At 42.4% G+C, this 13677-nt stretch overlaps 2 protein-coding genes across 6 annotated transcripts in view; one reads left to right on the forward strand and one right to left on the reverse strand.

Moving 5' to 3' along the window:
• IFT140 (intraflagellar transport 140) overlaps nucleotides 1-13677 on the forward strand; it is an 82256-nt gene that overhangs the window by 43688 nt on the left and 24891 nt on the right. The gene's annotated exons all lie outside the window — the stretch shown is intronic.
• TMEM204 (transmembrane protein 204) overlaps nucleotides 1-13677 on the reverse strand; it is a 28049-nt gene that overhangs the window by 6162 nt on the left and 8210 nt on the right. Inside the window, exon 2 of the mRNA XM_032703561.1 lies at nucleotides 7409-7564. Coding sequence (XP_032559452.1) covers nucleotides 7409-7564 — 156 coding nt within the window. The remainder of the gene's footprint in view (nucleotides 1-7408; nucleotides 7565-13677) is intronic.

The following is a 13677-nucleotide window of genomic DNA, read 5'->3' on the forward strand; positions in this document are numbered from 1 at the left end:
TTGTTCAGGAATAGTTTCCAGGACTAGAACTGACTGTGGTAACTTTTCCCTTTTTAGATAGATATTTGTAGCAATGTCTGAATTCAGTTTCACTATTCCAGTAAGATACCTGGAGGAAGACAGTTGGCTTCCCAGACTATTTCCCATAGGCAACTCTACCAAAAATAATCAGAAAATTGCTCTCTTTGCCATCAGGCTTCCTGAGCTCATAATGTACAGTGCAGGTTAAGGAGGGCTGCAGAAGGGACATATTTAAATTTATTTATGAAAATATTGAACATTTTCATCTGGTTTAGTTTCTTTTCTGTTTTGTAGAGATGACAAGACTTTGAGATGCGTGGCTGAATTTCCCTCAATTAATTTCATTAGGTGCAACAATCAATTTCAGATCATTTTATTCTTTATTGTCTCAAGTCTGCACAGAGGCCACATCTTCACTAAAAATCCTGATGACATTACATGAAGTGCTTTATTTTCCCATAGAGCTGCTGTTTATCTCTGGTTGTTTCCCATCTATAGCAAAACAAGCTGGAATGGGGGGGCTTTTCCACTGGGGAAGGAAACAGATAACGAAGTCACTCGGAAGACTTTTGGTTGGGACAGTATTGACTGTGGCAGTGGGGGTGGGCTGGGAGAATGTTACTTTTTGAACTTACATTTCAGATCTGTATGCTAGATTTCCTGTTTGACTGAAGCTGGCTGCAAGCCAACTATGGAATTTTAGCATTTTGAAAGAACTCTCACAGTCACTTTTTTACTTCTGTGATAGTTTGTTGCTTTTTCAGACACCTCTTGATTCTCATTTTTCCTTTTTATTAGTGCATGGATAGTGCAGTTGAAGACATTCACATTATGTTTTTTCTGGGTCGCCAGAAAGTCTTTATTGGGATTTATAATCCTCCTCTTTACAGCTTGTCCTATAGGATGACTTTTGCTGCCAGGAAAAGGGAGAAGAAGGAAAATAGAGCAGCCAGACTGTTGAGAATTCACCACCCACGCTTGTTCAGCAGAACTGCAAAAAGGGAAGGGAAATGTTTCCCTCCTTTTCTATGTACCCCATCAGGTTTCACAGGGAATGGTTTAGCTGTGATGAGTCACACGCCTGAATGAGATGCTTGTAGGAGCTCAGTGCGAGATGGATTCCCAAAGTGATTCCTGTAGGACTTATGCAAATGATTAGTTAATAAATACCTTTTCCTGTTTCAGCTTGGCACTTAAAGGAGTTGTGCAGGGCAAATGTGGGTCCTCTGTAACAGTAGTGTGCTCTTCATTGCAGCACCAGGCTGGATGATGCTTTGGTTTCTAATGCCACAGGGACTCAAGTGACCCTTGAGGTTTCAGTAGGACATTGTTAAGAACAACAACTTTTTTTTTTTTTTTTTAAATTTAAAATTTCCTTCCAAGGATCTTGGTAGCATGTAACATCTCTTAGAATTAAGAGAGTAGCACAGCTTCTCAGGGGCAGTAAGACCCTCTTGTCCTTCACTTTTCTGAATTACAAGGGCTTGTCTTCTTTGTCAGTCCTTGTCTTAAACCTGATGGGAGATTTAGTTAGTGTAAGGCAGTGAATCCTACTTTATGTCAGAAATCTTCAAAGGAAGGTGCAGAGCACTGTTTAACCAGTCTAGGTCTATTGACAGTAACTTGCTTTTCTGGGTTACCTTTTGGAGGTTTCCTTAGAAATTATGCCAACCTATGAACAGAAGGTCGAAAAGCATTCCCAGTGAATTAGGCAGAATTCCTCTTGGACAGCTGTTTAAATAAGGATAAATGTGCAGACTCTCACACTGGAAGTTGACTATAAGCATTGCTTGACACCGTGGATTCAGAGGTAACTGGAACCAATTAAAGCTCTGCTTTAATTGTAATAAACTTCATATCAGACACAGCTATAAGGTCCTGTTATAAATCAGAATCATGGAATAGTTTGGGTGAGAAGGGACCTTAAAATTCATCTCATTCCAATGCCCTGCCATGGGCAGGGACACCTTCCAATCCAAGCTCCAAGCCCTGTCCAACCTGGCCTTGGACAATTCCAGGGATGGGGCAGCCACAGCTTCTCTAGGCAACCTGTGCCAGGGCCTCACCACCCTCTCAGGGAAGAATTTCTTCCCAAAATCCCATCTAACCCTGCCCTCTGGCAGTGGGAAGCCATTCCCCCTTGTCCTGTCCCTCCAGGTCCTTGTCCCATGTCCCTCTCCAGCTCTCCTGGAGACCCTTTAGGCCCTGGAAGGGGCTCTCAAATCTCCCGGGAGCCTTCTCTTCTCTGGGTGAACACCCCCAGCTCTCCCAGCCTGGCTCCAGCCCTCGGAGCATCTCCGTGGGCTCCTCTGGTCCCACTCCAACAGGTCTCTGTCTGTCTTACGCTGAGGATCCCAGACCTGGCTGCAGTACTGCAGGTGGGGTCAGCCTGAGCCAAAATACCCTGTGCAGAGAGAAGCAGTCATTGACAAATGATCCTCCTGAACATTTCAATGTCATCTTCTGCTTTCACTGTTCAAGTGCTCTCTTCATCTCCTGATACCTCAGAGGGTCAGAGCTGCATAACTGGATTGAGGGAGGCAACTTGAATTGTTTCCATGAGATGCTTCCATGCATATATGATGTGTGTGTTTGTAAGCAATAAAGTGAATGAGTTGAAGAACTTTCCATTTCACACACCTATTACTGCATTATTTCTAATGCTGTGGCTGTCATAAAACATTCCTTATCCTTGCATATCCAAACGATATTGATCTGGTAATAATTCATTACCATATTTCTAATCAGAATATATGCCCTTGACATTGAGATGCTACAACCTGCCTGTTGCTCTTGTCAGTGTTTAGCCATGAAGAATGCAGGCAAATCTTCTCCCTGCTGCAGCTATACCAGATGAGGAGTTCATGACACTTCTTGGGAGCTACTGCCCTTCCCAGTTTGCTGGTTCAGCTGCTCCCAGGAACTACTTCAGACAAAATAAGTGGGATAGGCTTCTAGATTTTAAGATCTTTGAAAATGTAGTTCATTTGCAAGTATGTGAAAACAAGATCACTTATTGTGATGTTTGCAGTCCACATAAAGAGCAGGCACATTTGGCACTGAGGTGAAATAAAAATGAGAAAGAGCAAAAACATTAAGCACTAGCCAAGCAGTCAAGTTCTCTCTTTTTGTTATGATTTTTAGGTTATTTACAGCACCTCATTTATTTGCTTCCTTTCCAGGAAGTAGTAGGTTTACAGCTCCATAGATTTCATCTTAGAACAGATCTGACTTGAGCGTGTCGTGAGGGAAAAAGGTGGAAGGAAGTAATACAGAAGCCAGGATCACATTCTGTCAGGAATATCTTCGGGCTTGTTCTCCGATGGCTGCTGTGCTCTTCTGATCTCCACTGAACTTTTCTGGATATCAGTCAATCTAAAGTGGTTGGACCCAGAAAGAAGAGAGAAGGTAAATGGTCCAACAACTGTTTGATTTAGTTTTAACAGCACGGGAATTAGAGTATGCTTGAGCTCAGCTTTCCTGTGATGGATTAGGGGTCTGGAGTGAAACACAGCATCGGCAGAAAAACATAGTGGGCAAAGCTGGAATGCAGTGCTTGAAATTCAAGAGAGGTAAGACTGTAATGTATTTGGCTGTAAATGACAAGCTCAGTAGGAACACAAAACTTTTTAATCTTCAGGATATTATGTATTAAAGTAATTTAATGCTGAAAGCAGACTGGCAAGGATATTAATCATTATGATTCAGGTTTGCAGTCTTGGACATTCAGAAACCAGGATGAGATCTAATGTAAGGGGTATTCTATCCCAGATTTTCCCTATTATGTTTTTAACATTTCACTCTTAAATCTGTGATAACCATCATTATACAAGATCAAGACTTGGCTGGAGCCCCTCAAGGCCTGATCACATCTGGCAGGTTAGTGCTTGTAGTAGTTCAATATCCTCTGAAGTGCTCTTTCTTCCCTGTGCTGTTAGTGTGGATTTCCCTTTCCAACAGCTCTTCTGTCAGCTGTTATTCATCCTATATTCAGCACATGGAGTTTTTAACAGTTCCTTGGAAAAAACCAGAAACCGCAAAATCCTCTAAAGGGGCACTTCTGAGCTTTGACACAAAATTCCACGTACGACGCTGGTTCCATTTTCACCAGGAGGCTTTTCCAAAGCAAACAGCTCACTTTCCTGTTAACAGGGAGGTGTGAGGCTGCGGAGCTTTAGAACTGTGTGAATCCCGTTGCTGTCCCAGGAGCAGTGCTGTTTCCTCTCTTTTTTCCTTCCTCTTTGCTTCCTGGGGCTTTATTTTCTGTCCATCCTTTTGGAATGGCTGTCAAATGCATGTGCAGGTGGCAGGAGTGAGGAAGTGGTGGAGCCTGGAGCCACTGTAAGCTCCAGTGGACTAGAAATGGTTGATTTGAGCTTGTGATAGACTTTGGAGATAATACTTAGCACACTTAGTTTTCTAAGCCAACAAGGACTTCTGTTCAGACCATGGGAAACTCTAATGAAACCCACACAGAGTTTCAGTTGACTAAAAATAAGAAAATTGTAGGTTGAGCCTTCCCCCATAATATGAGATCTCATTCTACCACTGACCATTGCAGTTCTCTTCAGCACTTGTTGGCGTATTCCAGGATGAAAGGTAGAGATCAAACAGAAGTTGGAATTAGAGGGAACATGATTCAAGATAATTTCTGAAAGTACTGGCAGGATGAGGAACTGTAGAACAATTCCTCAGATCATTTGGATTTTGAAAAGGAAAAAATAGGGGGTTGGTGCTAGTGTTCTTTCACTTGAAAGTGTAATGGACAGAAATTACCCAGCCAGAAATATTTAATAAGATTAAATGTTCATTCTTAAATATTACCTACTCTTCTCTCATAAATAATCTGTCTGACCTGAAGTACCTTGACTTTAACCCTTCAAAGGAAGCAGGGAAGAGCCTTGCAGGGGTTTCTCTTGGACTGTTTGCATGGACCAAATGCTTTTAAGTGCAAGCATCGTATTCACTATTCTGATGTTTTTGCCCAATATTGCTACTTTTCTTTGAGAAAGGCTGAGAGGCCACTGTCTCAGTGGAGGCTCAGAGACTGAGTGTCGTCTGTGGCTCTTGGGATATGGGGTGGCCACTATCTTCCCTTTCAATGTAGAACACTCTGTCTCCCAGTGCAGCATCAGTCCTTCATCGGAGCAGTAGAAATGCTGGGCTTGCTCACCCTTTGCATGTGGATTTTGTCTGATATCAAAGGCACTTCATCCATAATGTCTAAATTGCTGTCACCTGGGCCAAATCCAGGGAATTTGGTGAGTGCAGACCCCTGATATCCTAGGGAGTCAGCAGTTGATACACTGCTATCCTGAAAAAACTAGGGAGGTTTCCAGGAAGTCATCCCATTATATTGTGATAATGGCAGATATGACTTCTTCCCACTTTTTGCAAAAGTATGCATTCCAGAAGACTTCAACTGGTTGTTCTGGATATCAGGAAGGAATTTGTTTAAACAGAAAACTTACATTAAGATAATGAGATGTAAAATGAATATCATGGGCAGAAAACCCATGGGTAGAGTGTGGCGTAACTGCAAAGGGGTGGGGCAGTGACAGTCACTGTGTTATTTCTGCAAATTCAGACCCACAATGTCTGTCTTCGTAGCTGTCACAGGCTACCTTTACACCTTTGAACACAATCAGGCAGATGAACTCCTTGATCCAACAGCTTCTTCAGCCATTCTCATTTGTATTTTGTTAATCATTCTGACTCCAGCTTTCCTCCCCTCTCCCCTCCCAGCACTGGGGATTTCAAGGTTCAGCTTGCATAACAGGTAATAGCAGGCATTTCCTTCTCCTGTGTCGGGATATCCTGGCGCCCTTCAGTCTCTCTCTGACTGTGTTTAAAACAGACTCCAGCACAGGAAAAAAAAAAAAGGCCCAGTCTAAAATTAGCAGCTGTGGCAGAAGAAAGGCCCACGGCTGTCCCCTGTGCTGCTCGTCAATGAAACAACACATCCAAACAGAGCCAGAATGCCTTTCCGCTTGGGGAAAAACACACAGGGTGAGTTTGGGGAGGATAGGAGGAGGGAGAGCTCAGCAGGCACCACAGAGGGTCAGGGAGAACTCTCCAGAAGGTATCCACAGTTACATAGACCATGGTTGGGCTCTAGGGAGAGCTTTTATGGCAAGGCCTGAAGGTGTTTAAGCTGAGACTGCATGTGGCATCAGTGCCATGGTCTGGTAACCGCGGCAGAGTTGGATCAAGGGTTGGACTTGATGATCCTAGAGGTCGTTTCCAACCCAGTTGATTCTATGATTCTGTGATTCTAAGGCTGTATATCTGTCTTTCGGCAGCACTGGCTGGTGCTTGAGGCTCTTGCTGCACCTGAAGCTGGATCAGGTGCTTTGAGAGTTACAGAACCTCTGCAGAACCCTCCTCTTGTTTGGATTTCACGTTCCTCGTCCTTAATGTACCTAAATAAACCTGAACGTTTTATTGCTGTGAGACCTTATGTAAATGACCTAGGCCAAATTCTGATTTGCAGTGGTGTAAACCTGAGTTGTTAAAGTTAAAATTAAAATTTAAAATAAAATGGTGTTGCTTTATTATAACCTGTTTTTTACATTAATTATATATATATATATATATATATATATATATATATATAAAAATGTTGTATTTTTAATCTGATCTTGTAAGCAGCTGGAATGTTACTCCATTAATGACAGTTTCCTGCATGGATATATTTTATACTCTTAGTGTAATGAATACTGAGTGACTTACTTTATGTAGTAAAGAAAAGTATTACTGCAGAATGTTTAGACTTTGTTGCCACTGTTGTCAAAGTGGAATTGTGATAAACCCATTTCCGCCTTTCCTCATGCATTTCTGTATACAGTCCGTGAGAATTGCTGTGGGAATTTTATTTATAGCAGACAGCAGTAAGAGTTGACTTCAGTTTTCTTTGCTGGATTGCAGAGGTATCTGTCTGCCAAAATCCAGCTGGTGGTCGTTGAGTAAAATTCAGTTAGCTAAAAGCAAATAATCATGTTTCAACAAGGCTTCAAAAATTTTCTTAGCCCTTCTGCTCTGCTTTCTCACAGTTCCTTTGGTATATTTTATCCTGCTAAATTGTGGGATTACAGTGCATCCAGTTTATTTCTTTTATGTTTGCCTTCCTGGTTTCATAGGAAATAATAAAGGCTTGTTTTTCTTGGTTGGCAGAAGCCTCATTCTGATATATCCCACATAAAAGCTTCTATTCATGTCCTGCAGAATCTCATAGGGAGAGTTTCTCAGAGACAATGAACTTGCTTTTAGATTTAGGTCTTTTTGCTATTCTTTGTCACTTGAAAGATTTATAAAGTAAGAAACTCTTTTCCACCTGGATTTAATAGATACTGAGTACTTTTCCATCAGTAAAAAGAAGTGGACTTACTGGCAAGTTGGAACACGGCAGCTATGGCCTCCTCCCACCACTGAGTGTCCTGGGAGATGATGGGGAGCTCCATGAGCCCCAGGACAAAGATGAGCTGGCCCGCGGTCAGAGCCACCGTGGCGATGAGGTTACAGGCCCTCATCATGTCGAACTGCACTGGGGAAACAGAGGAAGCACAAAGTTAAAACAGTAAAAACCTGGGAAAAAAAAAGTCCTGGATGAGCAGGAATGTAAAATTTGTCAGTCCACAGAAAAGAGTTCTCAGACTATTCCTTCTCCCAGCAGTCCCTTGCTCTAACTGGGATCTCATTAAGAAAGGATTTTCTTTATGATGTGTATCAGATCTTTCCTTTGGTTGCACAGCGTCCCGTAAGTATTGCTTCAGTGCATGAAACAAGCAGCTAATTTTCCCAGGATGACCCACTAGAGGTGCTGGAATGCTGCCCATTGAAGATTCTATCTGTAATTCATAGCCAGAATTGTTTGGGGCAGGAATGATGTTTACTTTGCATTTGTGTGACACAGATGGAAATGGAACCATAAATAAATAGTTTTCCAAGACCCTAAAATAATAAACACTCCAAACTAATAACACCCTGAATTTCTTTTTTCCCTTGTCCATCTGTATTGTCCTAGAAAACATCTTGTGAATGTTAATGTTGAGGTCTTACAGGTTTATGGAAGCTTGATATAGAGGATTCTTAACTTTTTCTTCTTTTGACATTTATTAATCTTTGGGAGGCACTGGAAAGACCCTTATATTTCCATCTGTGTAACGAGGGAAATGGTTATAATGAAGATGTCAAGGCTTGGCAGTTTTGAATGAGGCCTTTAGGACATAATCTACATTTACAAGTAAAAAGTTACCTTTTTTTAAAATGTGTGTGTGTGTGTATATATATATTTATATATAGGAGGAGTTGTAGGAGTATGTTTTGGGAGTCTGCTATTGACCACCTGGCCAGGACAATGCCACTTATGAATTATTCTACAGGGAATTAAGGAATATCTCTAGATAGTGCTCTGGGCCTTAAGGATGATTTTAAGTTCCCCAGCATCAACTGGGAATATCCTACAGCGGACACAAACAGGTCCAGGAAATTTCTGAAGCATGCTGAAGATAACTTCTTGGTGCAGAGACTGAGGGGGCCGACTAGAAAAGGTGCCCTTGGAGATGGGCAGTTTGTAAAAAGGTTGTGGACAAAGTGGCTCTTAAGAGTGCAGGAGCTGGCAGTTCCAAAGCATGGGGAGACATGCAAGCAGGGAAGCAGGAGGGGTTGGCTGAGCAGGGATCTTCTTCTGGAAATGAGTCTGTGACTGGGAGGATGACAAACGCCCAGCAAACCCTGAGCTTGTTCGAGACTGGCTCCTCCAGCTGGATGTGCATAAATCTATGGGGCCTGATGAAATCCGTCCCAGGGTACAGAAGGAGCTGGTGAATGTTATTGTGGGACCTCTCTCCATTATTTTTCAGTGGTTTTGAGTGGAGAAGTTCCTATTGACTGGAAGGTGGCAATTGTTGTCCCGGTTTTCAAGCAGGGTAAGAAGGAAGGCCCTGGAACCTACAGGCATGTCAGTCTCACTTCAATGCCTGGTAAAATTATGGAGAAGGTTATTCTGGGAGTTACTGAAACACACTTGAGAGACAGTGGAGTCACTGGTCACAGCCAGCACGGCTTCATGAGGGGAAAGTCCTGCTTAACCCACTTACTTTCCACTAACAACCAAGGGAAGGCAGTGGATGTGGTGAGTTTGGGTTTTAGCAAAGTTTTTGATACCATCTCTCACATCATCCTCCTGGATAAACTGTCAATGGATCAATGCAGGCAGACAAGTCCGTCATCATATACTGGGTGAGCAGTCAAAGGGTTACACTAAATGGGGTGACATCAGGCTGGTGGCCAGTCACCAATGGGGTTCCCCAGAGCTCAGTTTGAGAGCTGGTGCTCTTGAATGTTTTTGTACATTATTTGGGTGTAGGAATCAAAGATACGTTAAGTTTGCTGATGATACTAAACTGGGAGGAACTGTGGCCTCCCATGAGGGTAGAGGGGCCTTACAGAGAGGTCTGGGCAGGCCAGAGGGCTGGGCAGTCACCAACAGTATGAAATTTAACTAGAACAAGTGCCAGATTCTGCACGTGGGATGGGGCAGTCCTGGTTATATGTACAAATCTGGGGACAAGAAGCTGGAGAGAAGCCCCTGGAAAGGGACCTTGGGGTCCTGGTCAATGGCAAGTTCCATAGGAGTCAGCAGTGCCCTGGTAAGCCCAAAAGGCCAACTATGCCCTGGGGGGCATCAGGCAAAGCATCTCTGTCTGGGTGAAGGGGGTGATTGTGCCGCTCTGCTCTGCTCCGCTCCAGGGCAGCCCCACCTCGAGCCCTGGGGGCAGTTTTGAACAATGGGCATTGAACAATGGGAGTGTGCCCAGAGGAGGATGACCAGGATGATGAAAGGCCTCGAGGGTAAGATGTACAAGGAGTGGCTGAGGGCATTTGGCCAGTTCAGGCTGGAGAAGAGAAGGCTGAGGGGTGACCCCATCTCATTCTGCACCTTCCTCACGAGGGGGAGGTGCTGATCTCTGCTCTCTGGTGACCAGTGACAGGTCACGAGGAGCTGGAAGGAAGCTGTGTTAGGGCATTAGGAAAAGGTTCTTCCCCCAGAGGGTGGTGGGACACTGGAACGGGCTCCCCAGGGCAGTGGTCACATTCCCAAGCCTGATAGAGCTCTGGTGTGTGTAGGATGCTCTTAGTGATAGGGCTTTGTTTTCGGTAGTCCTGTGAGGAGCAGGGAACTGGACACAATGATCCTTGTAGGTCCCTTCCAACCTGAGCTATTCTATGATTCTGTATTAAATATAAAGAACAAATGCAGCAATGACTACAGACATGGATATCTGCAGTCTTGACTAGAAACCTGATTAAAGTGTGTCTCCCAGCTGGCTACTGAATGGAATATATTAATTGCAAAGTTGGGCACTTTTTCTTCCTACTTTTCCTGTTAACCTGATGGATGTCCTGTTTTTATCCTTTTCCTTCCTCTCTAGCAAAAGGTGGGATTTGCAAATATCTTTGTGCCAGTTCAACATCTCTTGCTCATGTGTCTTTGCTGTTTTGAAATAGAAGCAGTGCTGTGTTTAAGTTGACATATATTAGAGAAAGAAAGACTCTGGACATGAATATTCAGCAGATTTTCAGAAGTGTCTTGACTGGTTGTAAGTTTGGTGGATGCACTGACCATCAGAATTTGGTTCCTGATCTTCCAAGGAGACTGCTAGGAAGTGCAGAAAACAAAACTCAATATGAACAAGAGTAAACTTAATTGTGGAGTCTGGTCTACTTTTGTGAGTCAAAAAAATGTTTACTTTTTATTTTCCCCTTATAGATCATCTTTAGCTTCCAGTGTTCTAAGTAACAACTCATGATTTAATTAAAATTTAATAAAATATAGTATGGTATCTGAAGGGTTAGTTAAGAACCACAGTCCATTAAAATTTTTCACATTGAATAAAATGTTAAGAAGGTAACATACTAAGTATTTTTGGCTTTTCCTAGTGAGTTCATCTCTGACCAAAGAGGAATATTATTTCACTGAAAATGTTCAAATATTTTGTGTTTAACTTCCAAAGTTGTCCTTTTAGCATCGGCAGCATTTGGATCTCTTGCCATGTTGAATGCTCACAGGTCAAGAAGCACATTGGCTGGTAATGGAATCATAGTCAGATGTCTGAACTTTGTAAACATCAGTAAAACTTGGAACATCTGGAGTGTTCTGTTTTTCCACTCAGATGGACTTCTGTAATACTTTGAGGACCAATACTTGCTGAAGAGATGGTAATGACTTTCAAAGGAGAAAGGCCCAAAGTAAGAGTAGGCTTGCAGCCATTATTAGTACTTTCATTTGGTGACAAACTATCTGCAGTGTTTAAAAAATTGCTGCCACAATGGATTCTGTTACCCTGTCTGTATATAGTACCTGAGAGCTCTAAAAAGAAAAGCCTCTGTTTTTGCACAACCTTTAAAAGTCTGAAGTTTATGCCAGAAATACATACTACCCCCAACATAGAAATTAACACCAAAGTTTTGCTTTCACTGCTGTTCGTGACTTTTTTTTAACACTTAACTGTATTACAAAGTCTTTTAGCTTTGCCACAGATGATGTTATATCATGCATACTAAAAATAGTAAGTTTCTGACTGTGACTCAGTTGAATTTTAACAAAATTTGTAATAATTTAATCTTTACATAATGGTTCTTTGAGCTCTGTCCTCTCCTGTGGATGGAAGAGCAGCAGCTCTGGATGGGTAACACTGATGATCTTTGCTGCTCTTTGTAAGAACTGCACACTTAGGGATGTTTATTGGCCTAATACACTGTACTGTTGAGGGAGATGTGGAAATGCAGTGTATATTTTGCATAGCTGCTGCTTTTAACCAAAAAACAGGTTGCACGTGGTCCATGGAACCACAGCAGGCTGATGGTTGGTTGGATAAGAAGGAAGCAGCTGGTAGGATTTCATTAAATATGAAGACAGTTATTTTTATGGAATAAGGTGTTACAAGAACTGAGTACCCTTCTATCTCTCATATGAGAGATGTTGTTTTATTCTAATAGGTTTAATGTGTGATCTGTGAACTTTTGGTTTTGTTCTAGAATTGTAATGATTCCTCTTGGGGAAAAAAAGAAAACATAGAATCCTAGAATCATAGAATTGTTTAGCTTGGAAACGAGCCCTACATCATCAAATTCCCTTGGCAATGCCCAGGCCACCACTGACCATGTCCCCAAGTGCCACATCCACGTGCCTGTTAAACCCCTCCTGGGATGATGACTCCACCTCTGTCCTGGACAGCCTGTTAATAATGTATAACTCTTATAATAATGCATGAAGTCCATTCTTCTTGCCATAGAACTTGTTACAGTCAGCCTGAAAGTGCCAGGTGGCTGTGCTTCCTTACTCACAGCCGTGGTGACTTGGCATACTGTCAGCTCAGCACAGGGCAATTTTACTTTGTACATAAGCTGAGCTTCTGCACCAGACCTACCACAACCCCAAAAGTGGTAGCTGAGGAAAGCAGCTGTAGTCTCCTTTTATTGAGGACAACCAATAGACAGTACAGATCAAGAAAGAGAAATGAGTGTGCAATATCAAAGCGTTTCCTCAGAGCTGTACCCAAAGCCATAGAAGATGGAAATCTTGTTGAGGAAGACCAGGCCAAAAAGGCCTTCTCCTGTTTGAATGACTGATCAATCCAGGAATAAATATTCCTCATCTCTTATAAAATTGGCTGCGATATAGTTTTTGAAAGAGCTGTGAAATTTAGTGTTTGCCTTTGTGCTCTTTTACTCTGCCTATTTTAAATTATATGTAGGCAGAAATGCCTCACTAGCCAGCTTTACTCTATTCTGATGAGTTTTCTGTAGACTTGATTATGAATTTAGGATCATCTGTTCAACCATTTCAGCTTCATTTATAGTAGCCAGAATTCCACTGTCACTTTTTGTGGCCGTTGAGGACTTCATCAGCTTTTGCCTAATGGTTTGTTAGTCACAATTTGTAAAACGAGATGTTAATAATGATTATAATGTCTGCACAGTTACTAGTGGCATTTGTGTTAGCCCCTCACTTCTAGAATCTGTTGCCTAAGACAGTCATAACATAGATGTTTTGTATTTTGGATGTCCCACTTTTTTTGTTTTGAACTCAATATTGTTCATGCCACTCATCTCCTGAAGTTTAACTGTGACAGAATTCCCTATAGCCAGAAGAGGATGTTCCCTATAGCTAGACAGGGGTATTCCCTATGGCCAGAGATTGTGGTTCCCTATAGCTAGAGGTGGATACTTCCAACAGAACAGACCTGGACACTACAGAAGGTGTTTATTCCTTTATGTGTGTCTGACAGGTGAAGGAGGGAGGGAAATCCCTCTTTTATCCACCTTCCTTAAGATGCAACTTGGCTGTTAACAGCTGGAAAGGGTTAGTCACTGAATGGCTCCAAAACTCTGCCCTAAGTGTCTGCTCTTCATCAACATCCACTGCTGGTCCCTGCCTTTTTCCTTCTGGTAGTCTGTCCTGGTTTTCTGCCTGTTTTCTCTGAGAAGCAGTTAATTCATGGACAGGGCATCCAGCTGGGACTCTTGTTCAGCTCCGGGTACTGGCTTAATGAATTCTTCTTTGTTTAAAACAGTTATCAGTCAAGAGTCAAACCCCAAACTCCAGGGATGAGACCAATTCAAATTCCTTGTTGTTTTGCTCACTGCCTAAAC

Source organism: Chiroxiphia lanceolata, chromosome 16, assembly GCF_009829145.1.
Source record: "Chiroxiphia lanceolata isolate bChiLan1 chromosome 16, bChiLan1.pri, whole genome shotgun sequence".
NCBI lineage: Eukaryota > Metazoa > Chordata > Aves > Passeriformes > Pipridae > Chiroxiphia > Chiroxiphia lanceolata.